Raw genomic sequence first — 20,701 nt, 5'->3', positions numbered from 1 at the left:
GTGTACAGAAGGTAAGCAAATTACCACGCAGATTATTTTTTTATGTTCATGCACCAACATTTCTTTGAGCTTAGAAAAACAGCAGGAAAATATCTAAAGGGGGAGGGGGGAAACTACTTTTCTTCCCATAATTTAAGAGAATATATTTATTCATATTATGCCATTCAGAGGAGGCTTGAGAGGTAGGCCCATGTGACCCCCATGAAGTTCAACAAGGTCAAGCATAAGGTCCTGCACCTGGATTGTGGTAATCCAAAACACAAATACAGGCTGGGCGAAAAATGGTCTGAGAACAGTTCTGGGGAGAAGGACTTGGGGTGTTGGTGGATGAGAAGTTCAACATGAGATGTCATTGTGAGCTTGCAGCCCAGAAAGCCAAACACATCCTGGGCTGCATCAGAAGCAGCGTGGCCAGCAGGGTGAGGAGGGGATTCTCCCTGTCTGGAGTACTGCATCCAGCTCTGATGGACACAGATCTACTGGAGCACATCCAGAGGAGGGCCACAGAGATAACCAGAGAGCTGCAGCACCTCTCCTTTCAGGAGAGACTGAGAGAGTTGGGGTTGTTCAGCCTGCAGAAGAGAAGGCTCTGGGGAGACCTTACAGCACCTTCCAGTACCTAACGGGAGCCTCTAAGAAAGCTGGAGAGGACCTTTGAAAAGGGCATGTAGTGATAGGACAAGGGAGAACAGCTTTAAATTCAAAGAGGATAGGTTTACGTTAGATATTAGGAAGAAATTCTTTACTGTGAGGGTGGTGAGGCACTGGAACGTGGTGCAGAGAAGCTGTGGATGCCCCATCCCTGGCAGTGTTCAAGGTCAGGCGGGATGGGGTTATGAGCAACCTGCTAGTGGAAGGTGTCCCTGCCCATGGCAGGAGGCTGGATCTTTAAGGTCCCTTCCAACACAAAACATTCTACATTTAACAAACAACTAAAAGAAATGTTCATTAGAAACATTTAATCACCAGTTTTAAACAAAACTTTCTTAACTCCAACCCCACAATTTCTTCAGCTCCTTGGAAAGATCTGTGAAATACCTCTTACCTGATCAAATTTGTTCACATCATTTGACAGAAGGTTTACTATTTGACCAGTGGTAGTTTTTGCCATAGCTACATTACTGAGACGAAGTGCCTAAAAAAGTCAGAACAGTGTCAAATTATCACAGCTTATAGAGCACAGTACACCTATACATGGAACACTCAATACACAAATATAGTACCAGGGCTAAAGCTGAAGGCACATCTCAACTTTTGCCTGAGAGTATTGGGGCATGTTAAGAACCTTAGATAAAATGTGAGTTAGACTAAATACCCTAAACAAAGTCCCAAACAAAAGAGTATTAAAAAAAAAAGTCAAGGGAAGGACTGTGAGAATAAAAATGCCCTATCTTCATGTTTGAAGTGATTAAAAATAGGAAAATACCAATACAGGAAGTCACTAAGCAAAGAGCTGTAACTTTCCATGTGCATTGCTCTCCCCCTCACTATGAGTGTCTGTACAAAACAGGAACAGAAAACTCCACCTGAAGGCCAGATTGAAGTCAGAACAATGTTTGGCCAACTGCAAGAATTCTGTTTTGAACAACTTATCTGACAGAAGGCAAAAACCCCTCAAGTTATTAATTTTAGATTATCTTTGCAAATCAGTGTCCCTTTACAAATCAGTAACTCTTGAAAAATCATAACCTTTCTGAATTATATAAAATTAAGTTTAGCACATGCTATGAAAAACAAGAGGAGTAAATGTCAAGCCTTTTTTAGGGTAGTTGGTAGAAAATAGTATGTGTTTATAAAATACACCCCTCCCCATCCCCCCAAAAAACAATCACATCTGGAAATATGCAGTCCGAACTTTAATGCAAAGATCCAAACTGGAATTGCTCAAAAATACTGATAACACACCCTGCTTCCTTCTACACCTGCTAGAAAGAAAACACAGGTTTGCAGCACAAGTTTAAAAAAATATACAAAGCATGTTACGTGTTTTTCTGTACAGGAATAGTTCACTCCTCAAAAACACTTTGCATTTTTAGGCAGTTCACATCTACTTCTCCCTCTCCAAACATTATTAGGGTTCCTTTTTGGCCAGTAATCAAACCTGAAAAGCATTGATTGTTTCACAAATACTGTTCCAGTATTTTAAAACAAGTAGAACATCAGCCATCAAAGTACTATTCAAAGCATAATTTCAAACAAGGTTCCTTACATTTCTTGCACCTCACTTTTGTGTTACAAAGATATTGTTAAATCACAGAGAGAATCCCAACCCTAACTTCACTGAAACCAGCAGGCAGAAACATTTGAAACTCCGCTAAGAAATTCCTCTGACATTTCAAAAATAAATCTAGGATACTGGGTATATGAAAGACCAGATTTAGTTATTTGAGAAAATTACTGCTTCATTCCCTGTCTTAAGCCACGTGTCTGTCATCCACCTGAAATCCCCCAGGTAGCTGCCTGCACGTAATGATGCCGCAGGACAGACATGTTGCCATCATGTTTGCTCCACACCACACATTAAGGTTGGTAGGTTGGTAAGCTGTGAGAAAAGCTGTTAGAAATCCATGGACCATAACAACAGGGGTTCACATGAGGCATATTTGGAGGAGTTTCCCATCAGGATGTGTTTACAGCACCTCTTGTACAATGTATCTGCTGCTTGAGGTTCACCTGAACCATCAGAAGACTGCGCCTGTGTCTCACTAGTGGCCCACGGCCTGGGTCTGTCTTGGACCTGCCACACAATCACTTCTTCCTAGCTGTTTCTACACAGGCAGCAAAATCAGATTCAGTATGGTTCTATGAGTCCAGTTCATTTTGACCAAGACAGTCTCAGGAGGAAGCGCACGAGCATCTGAGCCAAATGGAAGATGCTCATCTGTGACTGATTTGTCTTCTCAGTGAAGAGCCATTCCCATCATCAGCGGCAATGCAGTTTTAATATTTCCCTGCTTCCTTCTTGGTTTTGATTCTTTTTTTTCTTAAGTGAAATAAGCCTTGCATTTTCCTGTCTGAATGGACCTGTCTTGACTGCAAAGTAGCAGTTTTACTTTCCTAACCGATTTCTACCAAAAAGTCCTGTTTTGGTACCTTCCACTTTCTACTATGGCTGATACATAGCCCCATATGAGCTGAGGAAAACTAATTCCAGTAAAGCCAGTACATTGACCTCAAAAAATTTCAAAAGGCTAAGTCTTAAAAAAAAAAAAAAACCAGCAAAAACCAGTTTCCCAAAAGTAGCCTTTGATTTCAAAACATAAGATTCTGAGTCATCACGAGACAGATTTCGTTTTTGTTACAAGTTTCCTACGTGCATCACTAATACTTCTTACTGGTCACAAAACATCTTAAGAGTTTGAATACAGGGTTTTTGCAATTTAGATTTGAGCTTTCCAGGAAATGAAAAAGGGTCTAAAACTTAAGAATTACAAACACTTGAAGTTCTCCATTAAGAATGCTCTCTTATCGAACCTATTTAGCCTCACAAATCCAAGATTTTATTTTCTACAGCAATTAACAAACTCCACTGAAGCTGGTTAATAAGCACCCAAGTTTCTTCCAAAAGCCTATATGAGGTTAAACAGAAAATATGACCTATTTGTAAGCAGCTCATAATGAAGACAAAGTATTAGAAAGGTTTGTCAATATCCTGCTGTTACCTCAACCCTTACCCTCAGGAGTAAACATTTAGACATGAGGGCAGATTAATTTTCCATTTAATCCCATCTCTAGAAATAAGGGTGCATATTATGAACATTTCTAAGCCCGTATCAACTCAGCAACAAACACCATCACTATATAAATTTTTCATAAATTTTGTTTTGATAATCAGTTTGGTAAATTAATACCTTAGAGAGATGTTTATGTACAAGAAAGCATTGTGCCACGTTAGAGCCAAGTTCCCAGAGGATCCTTTCTAAGGTATCAAAAGAGGAAGAGAATAAATATGTGTATGGAAGGTAATCACCACTTAAAATGGGGATATTTTTACTCTCCTCACTTTACTGCTTTGTCCGAAAACTTCACAACCTACACCAGCAGTACAAGTTGTTTATGTTAAGTGGATGGTACCTATGTTTAATGATTAAAATCATGTGGATTTCTTTATTTTCCGAAGAAACTGTACAGTCCCAATTCTTCAATTAAACTTCTCTGCTGACATCTGAAATTGCAGGTCACTATTCCAGCAGCACTAAAGACAGAAAGATGGGGCATTTTCCCTTTCAGCATTCTCAGCAGCAACTTCCTGCTTGGAAGCAGACAGACTCATATTTTGGGTATTGCCAACAGCTTCAGAAGAGTGAGGCAGACATTTAAAACTGGGTTGCTTGCTGCCCAGAGCACATCAAGGAGAGCATTTCATCCTGGATGTTGCTCAGCTCCTTCCTGTAGGTAAAACTCAACTTTTCTTGCTCCACTTTCCCTCTGACAGCAGCCTCGACTCCATCTGTAGTTGAGGACAGCTATTTCTTGATCAGGACACAGAGACAGCAAAGAAACCATGGCTCACTGAACATGCATCCCTTCTCACATTTCACAGGTTTTAATGGAGGGCTGCAGTACTCCCACAGTAAAACCAGTAAACAGTACTAAAAAAGCTCTGAACTCCCTGCCTTTAGGATTCCATTTGATTCTGAACTGTGTCTCTTCTGCCTGCTCCTCTCTCTCTTCCCCCTTAAACAGGAGGGATACTAAAGGTGAAGATGCCAAGCAACCCTGCCTGCCTGGAGGGGAAAGTAGCAGTTCCACAGAACTGCTGCCACTCCCCGAGGGAACCTGATGAATGCTCCAGGTGAGGGGAGCAGCCTCTGATCTGCAAAGGAAACAACTTACTAGTTCTACAGCACCAATGGAATAAAATATAAATAAATCCCACCATTAACCACAACAGCAGTGGGGGGAAATCTGGACAGTGAAGCAATTCCCAGGAAACTGAGAGTGCTGCAGCAGATGGTGACATCCAAGCATGACATCCTCCCTCCCCTGGGATCAAACTGCAAGGCTGAGTAACTGCCAAGCATTCCCTGTGATCTCTGCTCCTCTCCTCTATGCTGATGCCTCTTACAGCTCCAGCACGCAACGCTTCCAAGAGCAATGAGGGGGCCCCTCTCCAACAGCAGCAGGAGGCAAAAAAAGCAGCTCCTCCAAGACTTTAGGGCTATTTAACTCACCACCTTCACTAGGCAAGCCTGAAGCTGTCATTCAGACACCTTGCCACCAAAGAGAAATCAAAGGCACATGTACACATCTCAGGCCCGACATGTTACACACGCATTAGGTCTCTACAAATGAGTAACTTCAATGGAATTGCAACCATGAGCACAATAAATAACTGCATTTTTAAACTCCCCTAACAAAATAGCTGTCAAATACAAAATATAGCTGTGAACAGGTTTGCTTACCTTCCGATAAATCATGTGACACATAGCTACCCTCAGCTTCATGCCAGCCCTCTGTACATGATAGAAGTATAAGTGGTGCATTATAGCCAGAATAAGTGTGCACACAGACAGAGCACCTGCGTACCAATATGCACAATTCAAATCTACCTCATCTGAGGAATCATACTTTTCAAAATAACTAATAATTTTTCCCAAAAGAATTGGTTGAATTATTTTGAGGGTTTCCTGAAAGAGAAAGAAGGGGGAAAAGTATTAATAGTTTCGTATCACCCCATGCTAGCCAAGTTTGCAAACAGGCAAACAAGAGCCAAGTACTGCCGCAAGTCATATCCCTTATTATTTTGTCTTTATTGTGCTCTAAAATGTCAAGCCAATTTTTATCAACACATAATCCAAAAAAACCATGTTCCACATTAAAATTTAGCTGGAACTTCAAAGAGAAGTCTCTCAATTACCAAAAAGATCCTTTGATGTTATAAAAATTGCATGAGTATGTATTACACTTCCATTTTTAAAGATGCTGTGTCCCCTTTACAGCCATTTACAAAGAGCAAAAAAACCTCTTTCTACTGGGCACCCTGCTCAGATACCTAAAATACAGACAAGCCTTACAAAGAAAGTCAGTGGTTTGCAATGTCTCAAAAGTAATGCATTGAAATCAGCTCTGTTCCACTTCCATAATCCTGCAGTTATGACTCAGTTTTTCGGTCTCTACAGGGCTATAGCTCTGTTTTACCTTTCTGAGAACATTACCAGGTTCTCTGAGCAGTCCAGGATGAAGCCACCAGTACATTTCTTGCAATCTAAGAAGACAAGTTTCACACTGCTGTTAGGCAAGAAGTAGGTCCTGTGACATTTTACACCACTTACCTCAATCATTGTGAAAATTCCAAAAACTAAATACGACTTCCAGTAACACAGAATAATGGCTTTTGTTAAATGTGGTGTTTTTCCTCTCTTTTTTGCTTTTTGCACCTCTTTATCCCAGTACCTGTCAAACAAAGTGCAAACATGTTGGAGGAGGAAGTAAAATCACAAGACAATTCCTAGAATAAAATACTTTCAACACTTAACAGCCAGATTGCCCTGATCACCTTTATAAAATCAAATTTTTAAAAAGGAGTTAACAGATAATCATGTCTTTTCATTCACATAAACACTTAGTATTATAGGCCTATTTGCTCTTGGTTAATCACAAACAATTCACCACCCTTGACACATTTGCTGATGAGGAACCCTTCCTTTATTTCTTCTTCTCTGTTCAGTCACCACTCACCTTAATTAACAGCCTATTATCATATGATCTCCTGACCATGCACGAAACTGAGGCAGCACAGTGTCTTTATCTATCAGTATGCTCCGTGCTTCCCCAGAGAAGTTGTGATGCCCAACCCTTTCTCATGTCTGGCCCTTTCTTTTTTCTAGACATGCTTTGATGAGGATTTTGTCACCCAACACTCTGCACATCTCTCTTAAGGCGAGGATTCATCAGCAGAAAAGACCTTTCCATAACCACATCCACCCACAAGTAAGACACAATTTGTTCACACAAAAACCGAAGACAGTAATAACAAGCATTATTTTAACAAGAAAGTATCACAATATAAGCAGACTTCTTAAAACATGCTGCTGTCGGACAGCATCCTCCCCCTTTCTTCTCTGAAGGCTAAGTGTTTTCTGCCAAACCTCTGACCTTGATAGTTTGAGGAGTGAAATGAGTCTAAGGCATGAAGGCCAATTATTTTGCAACAAAGCACAGAAGTTCAAAGCACACAGATAAGAACACATTTTTTTATTTTTACCCTCTTTTTTTTTTTTTTGTTACAAGAATTACAGAGTTATTGTCTAGATGCTTTGAAAACAGAAACTGTGTAGGTTCTGTGGGGTTTACTGGCTCAAGAGAAAAAACTACTTCCTTAGGCAGCTGCTTATGAATTATATTCTCTGCCTCTTGGTCAAGTACACTAAAGAATTAAAAACCACTCACTTTTTTCTTCTACCATTTCCTGACTCATGCAACGGTGTGCTTTTTCTATAAAAATCATTGGAAAGAGTCCATCTTCCCCTACAGCCAAGTCCCTGAACTGCTTCAAGACACAACCATGGAATTTGGCAGAGCTCTCCAGCTACAAAGATGTTAAAAGTGGCCACTCCTATAAGCTTATCACCAACCCTCTTTCTTAATTTAGCCAGAGCAGGATGATGTCAGACCTGGTCATAACGTTTCGTTTCTGGATTCTTTTTGCTTCTTGAGGAGTCTCTCATCCCATTCAAGCTATCAGGAAAGTCCATCTGCTCTGCCTTCAGTGTAAAGGCAAGAAACAGCAAGACCACACTTTCTTATTACAGAGGCCACCTTTCACAAGGAGACATCTTTTCCTCTAACTATATTTAGCAGAACATTATTTGAAGACAAAAATCCTCTCTGTTGCAAGGTTCACGACAATTTACATGAACAGTTATTATCTGAAGGTATTTTACTATTAAAATATAGATCCCCCTGAGTCTGTAACACTATGAACTGGTACACAGTCCATGAAAAACTATTTAAAACCAAATAAAAACACCTCCAAGAGGCAAGCTTTAAGCTGTCCAAGCCATCTTACCCACTTTACCAGTGAGTGGCGTATTTTCAACATACATATATTTATATAAACAGATATATAAAGGGTTGTGAATTCAATTTGCACTCTAAACAAAAAAACAATGAAGAAATAAAATATAAAACTTTTTTCTCCACTTTTGTACAGAGCAATTTGAAGTTTCCACAGCTATTTTACCCCAAACCAGAAGTCTCAGACATTTACTAAGGATTACTACCATCACAGCTGATGCAAAGTTGTCTTTTCCAAGCACTCTGCGAAGTGTCAAATTAATTATGAACGACATCATGGAAATACACTAATGCACTTTCATTATGTGTAACCTGAAAAAAACTAAAAAGCTTCTATGGTAAACAAGTTCTCTTAGTTGTTATTACTCTTAATTCTTCAGCATCTTTAACCTTGTTAAACTTTACAATAACCTCTTTTAATTTTAGAATAGAAATAAGATTTTTTACCTTCACCAGCATTAATACAATAAAAGAGAACAATTGCCCCTTCCAACCCAAAGTATTCTATAATTTTTCTCCTTACCACTGCAATTCCTCTCCAAGCTTCTCTGAGGAATCTTCTGGCAGCACTTTATACATATCATCTTCTTGAAGCTTCCGTTTATGCCCAGTAATAAATAAGGGATTCAACCACCTAGTTAAATACAAATTATTAGTAAACTGATCAGCACACCAAAAGAGTAATTTATTTACATATTCATTTAATTCTTTTACCCCCTTCTTTCCTCCTTCTGAATCATTCAACAGCCACAAATTTCACTGCACTTTTATCTAAGAATTAAGTCAGCCCCTATCTTGCAAATGGGAAAGCACTTCTCACTTCCCTTCTCTTTATGCCCATAGCACCTTACTCCCAGGCATCCAGACAGCCAGCATAACCCTTCTTGGCCTTAAGACAATTGTTTTCTTACAGTGTTTCCTTATACTCAAGGAAAAATAGCATTCCTTTAAATATTAAGGAAAAAACCAGAACTTAATCCAACTATTAAAATATTGACAGCTGTAAATAAAATTGTAATGCATACTAAAAGACATTTTTTGTAACCTTTACTTGAGGAGAAAACTAGCTGCTATTCAACTGACATCTTGACAAGTATTAAAGGTCAGTAAATTACAGACGATCACTGAAATGTAAAAATGGGAAAATAATGGATTATTACTGTATCTTACTTATGTTTGGAAATATAAACAGAAGCACACTGACACAGTGTTTATGTAGGTTCAAAAAAAGGAAAACACTGTCTAGCAGCTCAGCTTCCTCAGTGGAAAGATTCTTAAAAGCTCAGTATTTTATGAGAGCACTTTGAAGGTAAATTATAGTAGCAGTACTATAGATTTGTATTCTGTTAGATTAAATAGACCAATTGTCAGGGAACAGTGAGACTATATTTTATGCACCTAGATCCTTCTCCAAGCCTGAAACACATCAGGGAACTCCAAACAGTTTCCAGTTGTGCTCCACAGAGTGAGGGTTGTATGGCATAAAGCACAAGTGACCAAACTGTCCATGAGACGAAGAAAAAGGGAATGATATGCAAAACAGGCATGGCTCAGTGGGAACAATGGAGTTAGGGAACTTGCAGTTTTCCACTTTGTTTGTCTCTCTACTGAATTTGTGGTATTTTGTTTCCAGGAGACATGAATTTTGGCTCTAAGGCTTATTTCCTGAAAGTACTTTCTCAGCTGGTGAACACCATCAAAATTGAGAAGTCAGGGACCGATCTGTTTTGGAAAAAATACTCTTGCACTCAAGGCAAGCTGTCTGTCTTACCTCAATTGCCTGTGAAAAGTTCTTAACTGCTGCTTAGTTTCTGATAATTATTCCCCAGCTTCACCAACGCAGTTCTTAGAAGAACGGGTGGTGTGCTAGGTGAAATGTATTATTTTCTGGAAGACCTACAAGTGAGAATTCAAAACTGGGGTGGTTTACAACGAAGGTATTTATTTATTCACAACCAAAACAGTGGTTATGAATATGCATCAACTATCTCTACATTTCTTGCTCAGGCATGTTACAATTAAACTTTGTATACACTGGCTTACAAGAAGGTTGTTGGCTAATTTTAGAGAGGGTGGATGGGCAGGTGGAACCCTAGAGAGGGGGCTCAGAGAGCTTCTTCAAAGACAGCACTGTTGTAAAAACCTTCTTCCCAGGCTCCATGGCACAACTGCAAGTAACAACTGGGATTATATAGTGTTTTTCCCTCACTACTCAGCATGTTAGCACAGTGTTTTTGTGACTCATTCAAAAAATTAAGTCTCTATCCTTAGAGTAGCACCTTTGATGCCTAACAGCCCTTTTTAAACTCTTGGAGAGAGTACTGAAGATTTGTTTATGTGAGCTGTTGACTCCTAAATGTATGTTAAAGGTACAACTAGAAAAGTACTTGTCAGACAAGTCTGTTGCTTGGACTTCATGGTTAAATAGCAACAGGGCCCAAATTACTGTCACAACTTCCCCCCAGGTCCTGATAAAAGCTCTCAAACACCAACTGCTCCAACCAGCAGCAGAACTTCTGCCTGGTTTGACACAAGGAATCTGCTCCACTGAAACATTTCTTCTTTGACCTCAGTTCTTGCAGCTGACCACAGGTAAAAAGCAGGTATGAGGCAAATAACCTCAAAGCCATTCAAGTAATTTCTGCCTGCTGGATGAGAGAGACTGTTTGCTCCAGGACAGACAGTCATGGGAAAAATCTGCAGACTTCAATTGACTGAGGCTGATACCCAGTGTTCCTCCTCTTGCAACATCAGTATTAGCCTATGATGTATCCATCCAGACAGAGAGGCTAGAATTATCTTTCCCCTAGCATGAGAATCAGGACGAGGCAGCCCTTTCAGGAAAATATAGGGATAAATCCTACTCCCATCTATGGAAATGGTTATGAGATTTCATTGGCTACTGCTGCCAACGTGGTGAAAACAAAACCGGTTCTGACATTTAACAAGGAACATAAATAGGATGTTTATTACAGAATCACAGAAAGGCTGGGTTTGTGTGAGAAGGGGCATCTGGAGGTCCAACCCCTGCTGCTCAAGGAGGGCCACCTGGAGCTGATTGTCCAGGACATTGTCCACACAGCTTTTGAAGATCTCCAAGGAGACTTCATAACCTCTCCAGGCAGCCTACGACAGTGCTCAATCACCCTCACAGCAAAGTGTTTCCTGATGTTCAGAGGGAACCTCTAGTTACTCAGTTTGTGCCCCACTGCCTCTGGTCCTGTTCCTGGACACACTGAGAAGAGCCTGGCTCTGCCCACCTCGCACCCTCCCCTCACATATTTATCTACATTGATGATATCCCCCTGGTCTTCTCCTCTCCAGGACAAACAGTTCCAGCTCTCTCAGCCTTTCCTCCCAGAAGAGATGCTCCAAACCCTTAATAATTCTTGTGACCCTTCGCTGTGCTCTCTCCAGTATGTCCATGTCTCTCTTGTACTGGGGACCCAGAACTGGATTCAAGACCCCAACTGTGGCTTCAGCAGTGCTGAATAGTACTTTTCTCCACGTAGCAGAGTGCACAGAGGAAAACAAAAGACACTTTAGAAATAGACTTTATAAATATACAGTTTTAAAAAATAAAAATAACGCTATTAATGTTACTCAGTGGAACACCATTCCTCTACTTACACTCTTGGAAAAACTACAGGCAGGCAACAGGAAGAATAATGGAACAACGCTTCTGCTGAAGGCAACTGCTCTATCCTGATGGCATTTGATTCCATACTACAGCCAAGAGCAGAAAGTGCTGACCACAGATGTGCAGTCCATGTGCAAAGTAACCAGCTGCAAGACAACACTCTCAAGTGTACAGGACTGTAAGAGCCACCTAGTTTATCCTTCGTCCTTAAACTCTCGAAACAACTCACTGGTGATATGCCCACCTCCACTGAGGAGTTCTTAGTTTGCAGTAAATCCCTTGTCCCCCCGTCTCCGCACTGTATATACAGTGTGACTGAATTTGAAAAACATTTAAGTAGCGGATGAGAGATGATAGTGCAGGGTTAAAACTGCCAGATGTCTCAAGGCTGTCAGACTAATTATTAGTTCCAGTGAGACCTAGTGCAACTTCAGGGTTTCTCCATTTTTTTCCATTAGTTAAAACCACAGCATTGAAAAGAGTAACACAGTGCACTACTATTATGTTAACATTTAAAAAAGGCAAGGAAAACCAATCCAGAGTAAGCAGAAAACTGTAGTAATTCATTTGGTGGCTCATTTACTATAATGGACAACATGGCAAAGACTCAGCTCAAGTCCACATTTCTGTAAGGTTAGGGGGAAAAAAATGTATTAAAAAACCCAAAAATTTAAAAATCACCCAGTGTTGAGCTTTCTGATTAGTGTCCCCCAAAATACTCATCTTCAAGAGCTACTGCTATGGAGATCTCAGGAGTACAAAAGCTTTTAACAGTATGTTGTGCTACTGAAGTATACTTGAAGACCTTTAGAAGAAGGTTAAACATTTTTCTTTCAAATTATGCTTAGTCCTTGAAGGGCTTTTATCCCAAGAATGAGGTCTTCTGCAAACTCTAACTGCAGCAAGAAGAGTTTGAGCATCACCATTTCACTGATGCATCCTGAACTTTATGCTGGAAGGTCTACTTCCAGACAGAAGCCTTAGCACATGTTCATACTCAGTCGTTAAATTAAAAGTTTCCACCTGAACGCCACATGAAGAGTATGCCCTGTGGAATTCCCTGCACTCACAGCAGAACTGAGACCAACCTATCATTTCACAAAGCCTGCTGTTGCCCAAGTCACACACTTGTAACAAGCAAACCAACCACGCCCTTCTCTGGCCTGAAGGCTCAGTTAAATTAGAGTGCTGTCAGAGACCGTTAGAGGAAGCTCACAAATAAAAGCAAAGGCCTACATAAATAGCATCCCTGAAACCCCAATGGAGCCATGAAGGAAGACTACTCGTTAGAGCGGTATGTCTTTTGTCCGAACAGAGATCACCTAACACTGATCTCTTCAAGAAAAAAAATAGTTCTTTTTTTTCTATTAAAAAGAGCTCACAAAAAAAAAAAAAAGCATTTGTTACGAAAACAGAACCTGTGCAAACTGTATTATTCTTTAATAAAAAAGCTACAGTAATACACTAAACTAAAGAAATTGAGGAAATACACAGACAGTCATGCAAACCCCTTCTCTGACCCCAGTGATGGGCTCAATACCAATCTGTTTTACCAGAAGAGAGGAACAACGTGCTGGGGAGGTAAGACTCACACCGCATTTCTGGATTTCTTTCTGAAGAAGCTATTCAACTTAAATATGAACCAGACTCCTTAGACACTGTCTTTACTTTTTCCAGGTACCTTCCTGTTTGCTAAGAATTTTTAATTTTTTTTTTTCTTACACATTGCCTCATTTTAGTTACTCTTTCAAAACATAGGGTTCACATGATGCCTTTCAAAGAGCTTAGCCCAAATTCTTCCTAGCATGACCTACATATAAAAATGTGAGTATCTGTAAGAATCCTGAGTACCTTGTGTTCTGCTGGGAATGCCTCTGTTCTATCAAAACGATTAGCTGATCAAAGACATCAGTCTGGAAATATGCCCAGAATAAGTCCCTGCTACTGCCAGAATACTGATGTCACTAGGAATAAAGATTAAAAAAATAAATTAAAATATCACTCTATAACCTGGTGCAAACCCAGAGACAGCCAACTGCAAAACAGTAAATCGCTGTTCTGACCCCAAAAGGCTTTTCACCTCCGCAGCAGTACCTTGGGCACTGATAAAAAAAGAAAGTGATTCATTTCTGAACCAGCAGATACACAAAGACCACAATATAAACATTCAACTTCCTGCATTTCCCTACTCCTGGGCCCTGACATTACACACCCTTAAAGATTACAACACAGTCAACCAGCCACAATTTACTTGGTTGCTCAGGAAAGTCCAATTTTTACCAATTGTTATGAGAGCAACTCCACCAAGATTTTGGAAAGTCTCTAAGATCTGCAGAAAAAACTAAGACAGTGTTTGCTTACCCTCCTAAGAGAAGCCATCCCCTTCTTCAAAGATACCATGTAAGGAAAACAGGCCCTGCTATCCAAAAGGCAGGATCATTAAGGCTACTCATGCTATTCTGCTTCATACATGAAATAGAATTTCCCAAACGAGAAAGCTTGTAAATTAGATTTCCTATCATCCCAAAATAATTTCCTATCAGCCAAGGAAGAAATACATTACAGATAGGTATATGAAACTAATAGCAGTCTCCAGCTCAACTGGTTCATTAACCCAGGGATGGGACCTGCTGTACCTGCAGGATTTATATCATCTCATGCTTGCAAATACTCAAGAGAGTACCATTCTCACACTGCACAGGAGGCCTGCAGAACTTTCTAGAAACCCAAGCATACACTGCAAGTTCTTCATTAACTGATAAAGTCTCTCTAAAAACACCAGCCAAGAAGCATTTGCAATTATATTACAAACCTGACACAAATAAAAAATGTCCTAAGATTAAAGGATGTGTCTGTCAGGGCCCTGGGCGCACCCAGAGGTCTCAATTGCCTTGACCAGCCACACAACAATCACCCCACAGTCACTTGCATATTACAGGACCTTCCTCTGCACAAGTGCAAAATTCTGTTCTCACCAGTTTTACAAGAGCTCCTGCTTTATCACAGGACAAGTCAGAAAAAAAGAGACTACACAGACTGCTTTTCTGATTAGGAAAACGTTTATTTGTAATAAGAAGCACAAGTTTAATTTCTGGATGATTTTACAGCACCCAGTCAAAGCCACGTGCGGTATACCATCATCAACTAATTCCTTAAAGAGGTGGTTTACAAACTGCATTTTCTCCATTCCTCTTAAGCTTATTTGTGCATTACATTACAAGCATCATCTGTTTACACTCAATGTCCAGTTATTTTTCAACAGTTGCACAGGAGAGTCTTTGTTTACTCAAATTCTTCCATAACACTAGGATTTTGTCTCCCTTGAGCAGCTTGGAAGCACTACTTCAATAACTAAGCTGCAAAGTAACACATATTTCTTTCTCTTTAATCACCTACTTTGGAGATGGCTTTTTTGGTAAAATAAATGGGGTTTACTCACAGGTCATTTGGATAATAATGCACGTTGCTTATTCTCCCTGGTTTACCTCAGGAGCCTGCCTGCCTCATTGTACTTTTCATTACCAACCTTCGTGGTTTAACCCAGCAGTGTAATTCAGCACTGCTACATGCTTGCTCTCAGTCCAGAGGATCACTGCTGGGATGAGATGTATAGAAAGGACACACACACTGACAGTCTCCAGAGTTACTTTGCAAGAATTCATAAATGCCCTAGCAACAGATCGTAGTCATCATGTGATTTTTTTTAAACCTCTCTATTTCACATGTTCATCCATTCTCATTAGTAAGCTGCCTTCTCCCACTTCCCCTTACAAAGGCAGTCGTCCACAAGTAATAAAGTAAACAGAGAAGTCTGGTATTTCTTCTTCAGATGCTTTTCAACTGGTGTTTTGGTTGCAACTTCCCTCCCTAGCTTACTGTGGCTTAAACAGCAGATTTTCTCATTGCTTACAGAAGGAAAAAATAGGAATACAATGAAATTACTTCAAAGCCATATTAACTCAAAAACGCCCTTCAGGCTTTCAGTTTCAATACCAACTGTATTTATAACCTTTGATACCCAGCTCCATCTCATCTTCCAAGCAGCTGCTTTTCCACAGCACAGTGTAAGCAGCTAAGCTGCTGACACCCCCTGTCTGATGCTGACAGTAACACAACTGGTATTTGACTACATTTACTGCAGGCTGTTTTCATGCTGTTGATCAGCCAGGTACAAAATTACCTTGTTAATCTAACATGCTTCCTGGTATTTCAGACAGCAAGAAGCACAGACATGGCAAGAAGAAGTGGGGAGCACACCGCAACTAACATTTTCTGCAAGACCTGGAGGCAGGGAAGAGTGGAGTGGCATAACCTGTACCTGCAGCATTCCAAAGACTATCCTTAAAATATCAATTCCAAACCCAGCAACCACATGCCAAGAAAAATACCAGAATACCAAAGATTTGCTGTAAAGGTCGGAAGATTGTGACTTATAAAAATAAACTTTAGTAGTTACTCACTGAAGAAGGACCTAATGGTGGTAATTTCTGTATTTACATCCTTTCTGACAAGCAATGGAAATAGGGAGAATTAAAATGCTCTGTGAGTTCCCACTGTTATGACAAGTGGTTGGGTGCCAGGGATACAAAACAAAATAAAAAAGATGACAGCTCTTTTCAACCTTCCACTCCCAAAATCTAATTGGGTTATCTCCCTCTTCCACTCTACATAAGGCCTACTTTTCTAGAAGCAGGATAGGGAAATTATTTTTCAAAAGGAAGACAAAACCAACATGACATAATCTTAATTTTGAAGTTTTGCAGGAATTAAAAGACATTTTCTCTCATAAATGACACTGCAGGCTTTACATAAGCATTCCAAAGCCAAATAGTCTGTGTTTCATTATACTCTTAACAGTTCATCTAATTGCATATCTAAGCACAGATATTTACAGTAGATAGCAAATGCTAACATTTCAACAGTTTATACACACTTGTCATAATCCATATAATCTATTTAGCACTCTTTATCCACATATTTTAACTTTACTAGCTCATAAACAATATTTTTCAAGTATTTTCTTTTGCATAATACAGCCATCTTGCAAATAAACATGCAAAACTTAAAAATTAATGCAGCAGCTCAAGAGAGCAAATTATTCAAATTTGACAGCAGGACATTAAATACCTGATAAATGAACAAACAAGGCATTATCTTTAAAAAAAAAGTTGCATGTATGATCCTCAGTCTTCTTTCAAGCAGGAGAAAAAGAGAAGCAAGTGTGATTTTAATCTCCGGGTACAGAAAATGTGTTTTCTGTTTATATATACTGAAGATGCTTACATATTTCTTCAGAGTTTCTTATCGTACCACAACTGTCCTGCACCAGTAAATCAAAATGAACTTAAAGTTAGCTACCTCAGAGATCTTTATAAAGTGGCATCACCACCAGCAATTTCAGGTATTGACAGTGGAAATTCACTAGATATCAGCAAGATCCCAGGCAAGTTACAAAGCCTGGTATTTTCATGTTAAGTAAATGTAAAATCCTCACAGTCAAATCTATTCACTGACACAGTAAGAACACAAACCAGTTTTACTGGTGGCACTGCTGCAGTCCAGTTGAAATATCCAAGAACAGTGATGAATTCTTTCCATACCTTCTTTCAACGCAAGGCAAGAAGGACTTTTGAAGACAGACAAGAAGGCAATACTCAGGCTTACTGAGAAATCCAATGACATCAGTCAGTGGCCTTTCCAATTCTAACTGATGCACTGAGAGAGGAGGAAGAAGTAAAGTAAGGTGTGTAGCTATTTACACTGCTACAAGAGAGATCTATGACATGACTGCATTTGGTCAGAGAAGCAGCTACATATTGTGCAGTCCTCCCTTAAAGTCCTGGGATTTACATGTCTATGCTTACCCCATTCAATTCACACTTAAACCCAAAGATGAAGATTTTTCTTTTACTCTTCTCTCCCACAGCACTTCATGTCAGGTCCATGGAGACTTAGTTTTTTTTCATTTTCCCTAAAGCACACACATAGTAAGTCAAAGACAGTGCTGCCAGACACTAACAGGTAATGATAAACCAATCATTGACTTATTCCTTGGAATAACAACTCTGTAGATGCCTTGGAGCAAATTTTCAGATCATGTTTTAATGCTGTTACTGTAATGGCAATTGCCACATGTCAAGTCATGATGTGAAAAGGCATCTAGCCTGAGGATGATGACAGCGTTCCATGCTCCAAAAAACCCAAAGACTTGTCATAGTCATGGTGAGTCTGTGACAGGTAAGTAATTACTATTATTATTATTATTAAGACTAAATTGTAAATTTATATGAAATTTAGAAGGACTTTAACTTCTTTTACTTCTCTGCACAAAAACACTGGATACTCTTTCCAGGGTGTTCCAGCTTGCCCTGCTTCTCATGATGTTAACAGGATAAAAGTTATTTTTCAAAATAACTTTTCAAAAATTTAATCAAAGCCTATGTTTTGCATCTTTACATTAAAGTGGATTTCATGTCCAAATAGCAGAAGGCATAAAAATTCAACTGCTGTATAGGAAAAACATCTTTAGTAACTCAAGGGAACAAATACTCTAAGCAAATAAAGATACACTTCCTACTTAACGAACGTGCAATCTCAAAGATGGGTTAATGGCTAGAAATGAGAAATATTCTTACCGTCTAAAGTTATTAATTTAATACTCCCCACCACCCACATTGGAAAAAAAGATGGAAAAAGTGCTATTCTCAACTGCAGAAAGCATGGGAGCTATAAGACTTTTTCAATTCCTAAACTTTCTACAGCTGAATAACTGTTTGAACACAAAATACACTGGACTGAATTCTCTCTTCCTTGGACAAACCTTAAAAAGAAAGCAAATCCTCCTATCCGTCCTTCAGAGTCCTCATTCTCACCAGCAAGTTGAGCCAGCAATAAAAACACCAACAAGCTAACAACATGGATGAAATAAATCAGAAATACACCCAAGCACTCCAAACTATAACTGAAATACCAGCCCGGGCCTTAAAAAGTTTGGTGACCATGGAAATCGTGACTCTGAAAGTCAGGAGTTACAGTAATATCTGAAACATCCAGACGACCAATTTGGGCTTTGATAAACCTATGTTAATATAGGTAATTCAGTGAAGGACATGTAAAAAAGAATATTTTGCAACTCTCCTGATCTTCATACTTCTGTCATAAATTGTTTTCATTCTTGTAACATTACACAAGGGATGCATTATAAAAGTAACAACATTAACGCACAATCCAGATGCTCCTCTTTCTCATTAATGTACTGCTAGTGTGTTTAATGTTCATCAAGCTCATACTTGCCAAAGTCACAACCTAAAAGCAAGAAGACAAGCTTTGAACAATGGGAGAAGAATGTCTCTTCAGCCTACACACTCATTACCTGAGTTTTATAACTCAATGAAAACATGACTTCTTTTCTCCCATGAGTTTGATCCTATTTACACCAGGCAATAATGTAAGCTTTTATTCTGTACCACTGGCAACAAATGGGAGGTGGTTCCTTACAATGGCAAAATTGCACTTTTGTAAAAAATATAAACAAAATAAAAATAAGAAGGACCTTTGCCCCGCTACGTGCAATGCTGTACTTTTTACCCTCATTGACAACAAGCAGCCAACACCTGGAATGTGGAGAGCAGGGCAGGCACAGTCCAGCAACCACAGGGTGGTGGCTGCTGCTACTCCCAGGATGGCCTTCCTCAAGCACTGTTTGCCCAGTTCTCCAGATGAAAGTCCTGTGTAAGATAGCAGCTAAAATGAAGCAGTACTCACACAGCTGTGAGATGCTACACTCTTTGTAGAAAGGGAGAGTAATTCTTAGAGCTACCCTTAAAGTTAGCTTTACAGCTAAATGAGAGGGTGTTTTAACACTCCCTGAATTTCATGTAAAACACTATTAACTTGCAGAAAACTGATAGCCCCTGCTTATTCAATTTACCCCACTGAAGGTATCATTTCAGCTGAAATTTTCACCCAGAGAACACTAATGCTTGTTGACTAGTAAATAACAAGGATATACCGATGCTAGTCATGATCACATGCAGCACAGGTAAGAGACAAGACTTTAGAAGGCTATTTTCACTGCTGTGAATTACACTGCTATAAAAGCCTGAAAAACAGGACATTGGGAAAATTCTAAAGGTTTACATGCTCCACTAAACCTTTTCCAAAGCAGCACTATGGTTGTATTCCAGCATCTGACTGTGAAGTCTGAAGTCATGGCCGATCTCTGGGCTTCCGGCAGATCTGTCATCCCCCAAGCACAGATTTCCACCTACTTTTCCCTTTGCAAAATAAGAACCTACAAACACATCTGGAGTAAAAGGAGCCTTTCAGGTGCATGCCTAAAACTAGGGAAATTAAGGTACTTCACTGTCGCTGTTGAATGCTTCTCTACAACACAAGCAGAGTGATACAGAAGGCCTAAAAAAAGAATGATAGGAGGAGTCAGAAAGCTGGCTACGAGCACTGCATGCTTCCTTTTTCACATCTAGCTGGATTGGTTTTGGCAGAACTACCAGTAACACCACAAGATCCCAGGAAGGGGAAGGGAACAGACCAGAAGCAGTCCTGGAATGCCGCATGGCCAACTTAGGTTCATCCCATTCTGCCTGGATTTCACAACAAAGCTGTTTTCAACATGGGCATCCCTGATGTCAAAGTAAAAGTCTAAACGCTGAACACAGGGAGTTTTGCACAAGCATACAAGCTGCCTTTTTAATTAATTATTTATTTGTTTTCTTTCTTTCTTTTTGCACATAGTACCTCTGAGGACATATTCTTGACTGAAAAATATGTTTAGTTAAGTTTTTAAAATCCCCCTACCTTACAAAAGGGACTTCTGCACCTGCTCGGAGCTGCTTATGGAATCAAAGAGTTTTTTGTGTTTCAGAGGCTTCCAAAAAAAGAACGTCACCTGCCATGCCCTCTCTTCTTTCCCCCTCCTTCACCACACAGCATGTGCACCCTGGTTCAAGCTATGGCAGGCGAAGCAGGGTAAGGGCTTTCTCTGCTTTCCCTGTAAGTGCTCTTCCAAATGGGATCTGCTAC

At 39.7% G+C, this 20,701-nt stretch overlaps 1 protein-coding gene across 2 annotated transcripts in view; it reads right to left on the bottom strand.

Annotated features, from left to right (window-relative positions):
• The window catches only part of ABCC4 (ATP binding cassette subfamily C member 4), a 135,602-nt gene extending 126,828 nt beyond the window's left edge, over positions 1-8,774 (bottom strand). For both annotated transcript variants that reach the window (XM_017732634.1, XM_017732635.1), the window contains exons 1-5: positions 8,734-8,774; positions 8,543-8,653; positions 6,276-6,396; positions 5,406-5,630; positions 1,046-1,135 (exon numbers count right to left, since the gene is read on the bottom strand). In XM_017732634.1, the coding sequence (XP_017588123.1) occupies positions 1,046-1,135; positions 5,406-5,630; positions 6,276-6,396; positions 8,543-8,653; positions 8,734-8,759 (573 nt within the window). In that variant the 5' untranslated portion in view covers positions 8,760-8,774. The remainder of the gene's footprint in view (positions 1-1,045; positions 1,136-5,405; positions 5,631-6,275; positions 6,397-8,542; positions 8,654-8,733) is intronic.
• Between the last annotated feature and the right edge of the window lie 11,927 nt (positions 8,775-20,701).

Source organism: Corvus brachyrhynchos, unplaced genomic scaffold (assembly GCF_000691975.1).
Source record: "Corvus brachyrhynchos isolate BGI_N302 unplaced genomic scaffold, ASM69197v1 scaffold12, whole genome shotgun sequence".
NCBI classification, from domain to species: domain Eukaryota; kingdom Metazoa; phylum Chordata; class Aves; order Passeriformes; family Corvidae; genus Corvus; species Corvus brachyrhynchos.
The sequence above is the reverse complement of the archived record's forward strand: the minus strand, read 5'-3'. Positions and strand labels throughout refer to the sequence as shown.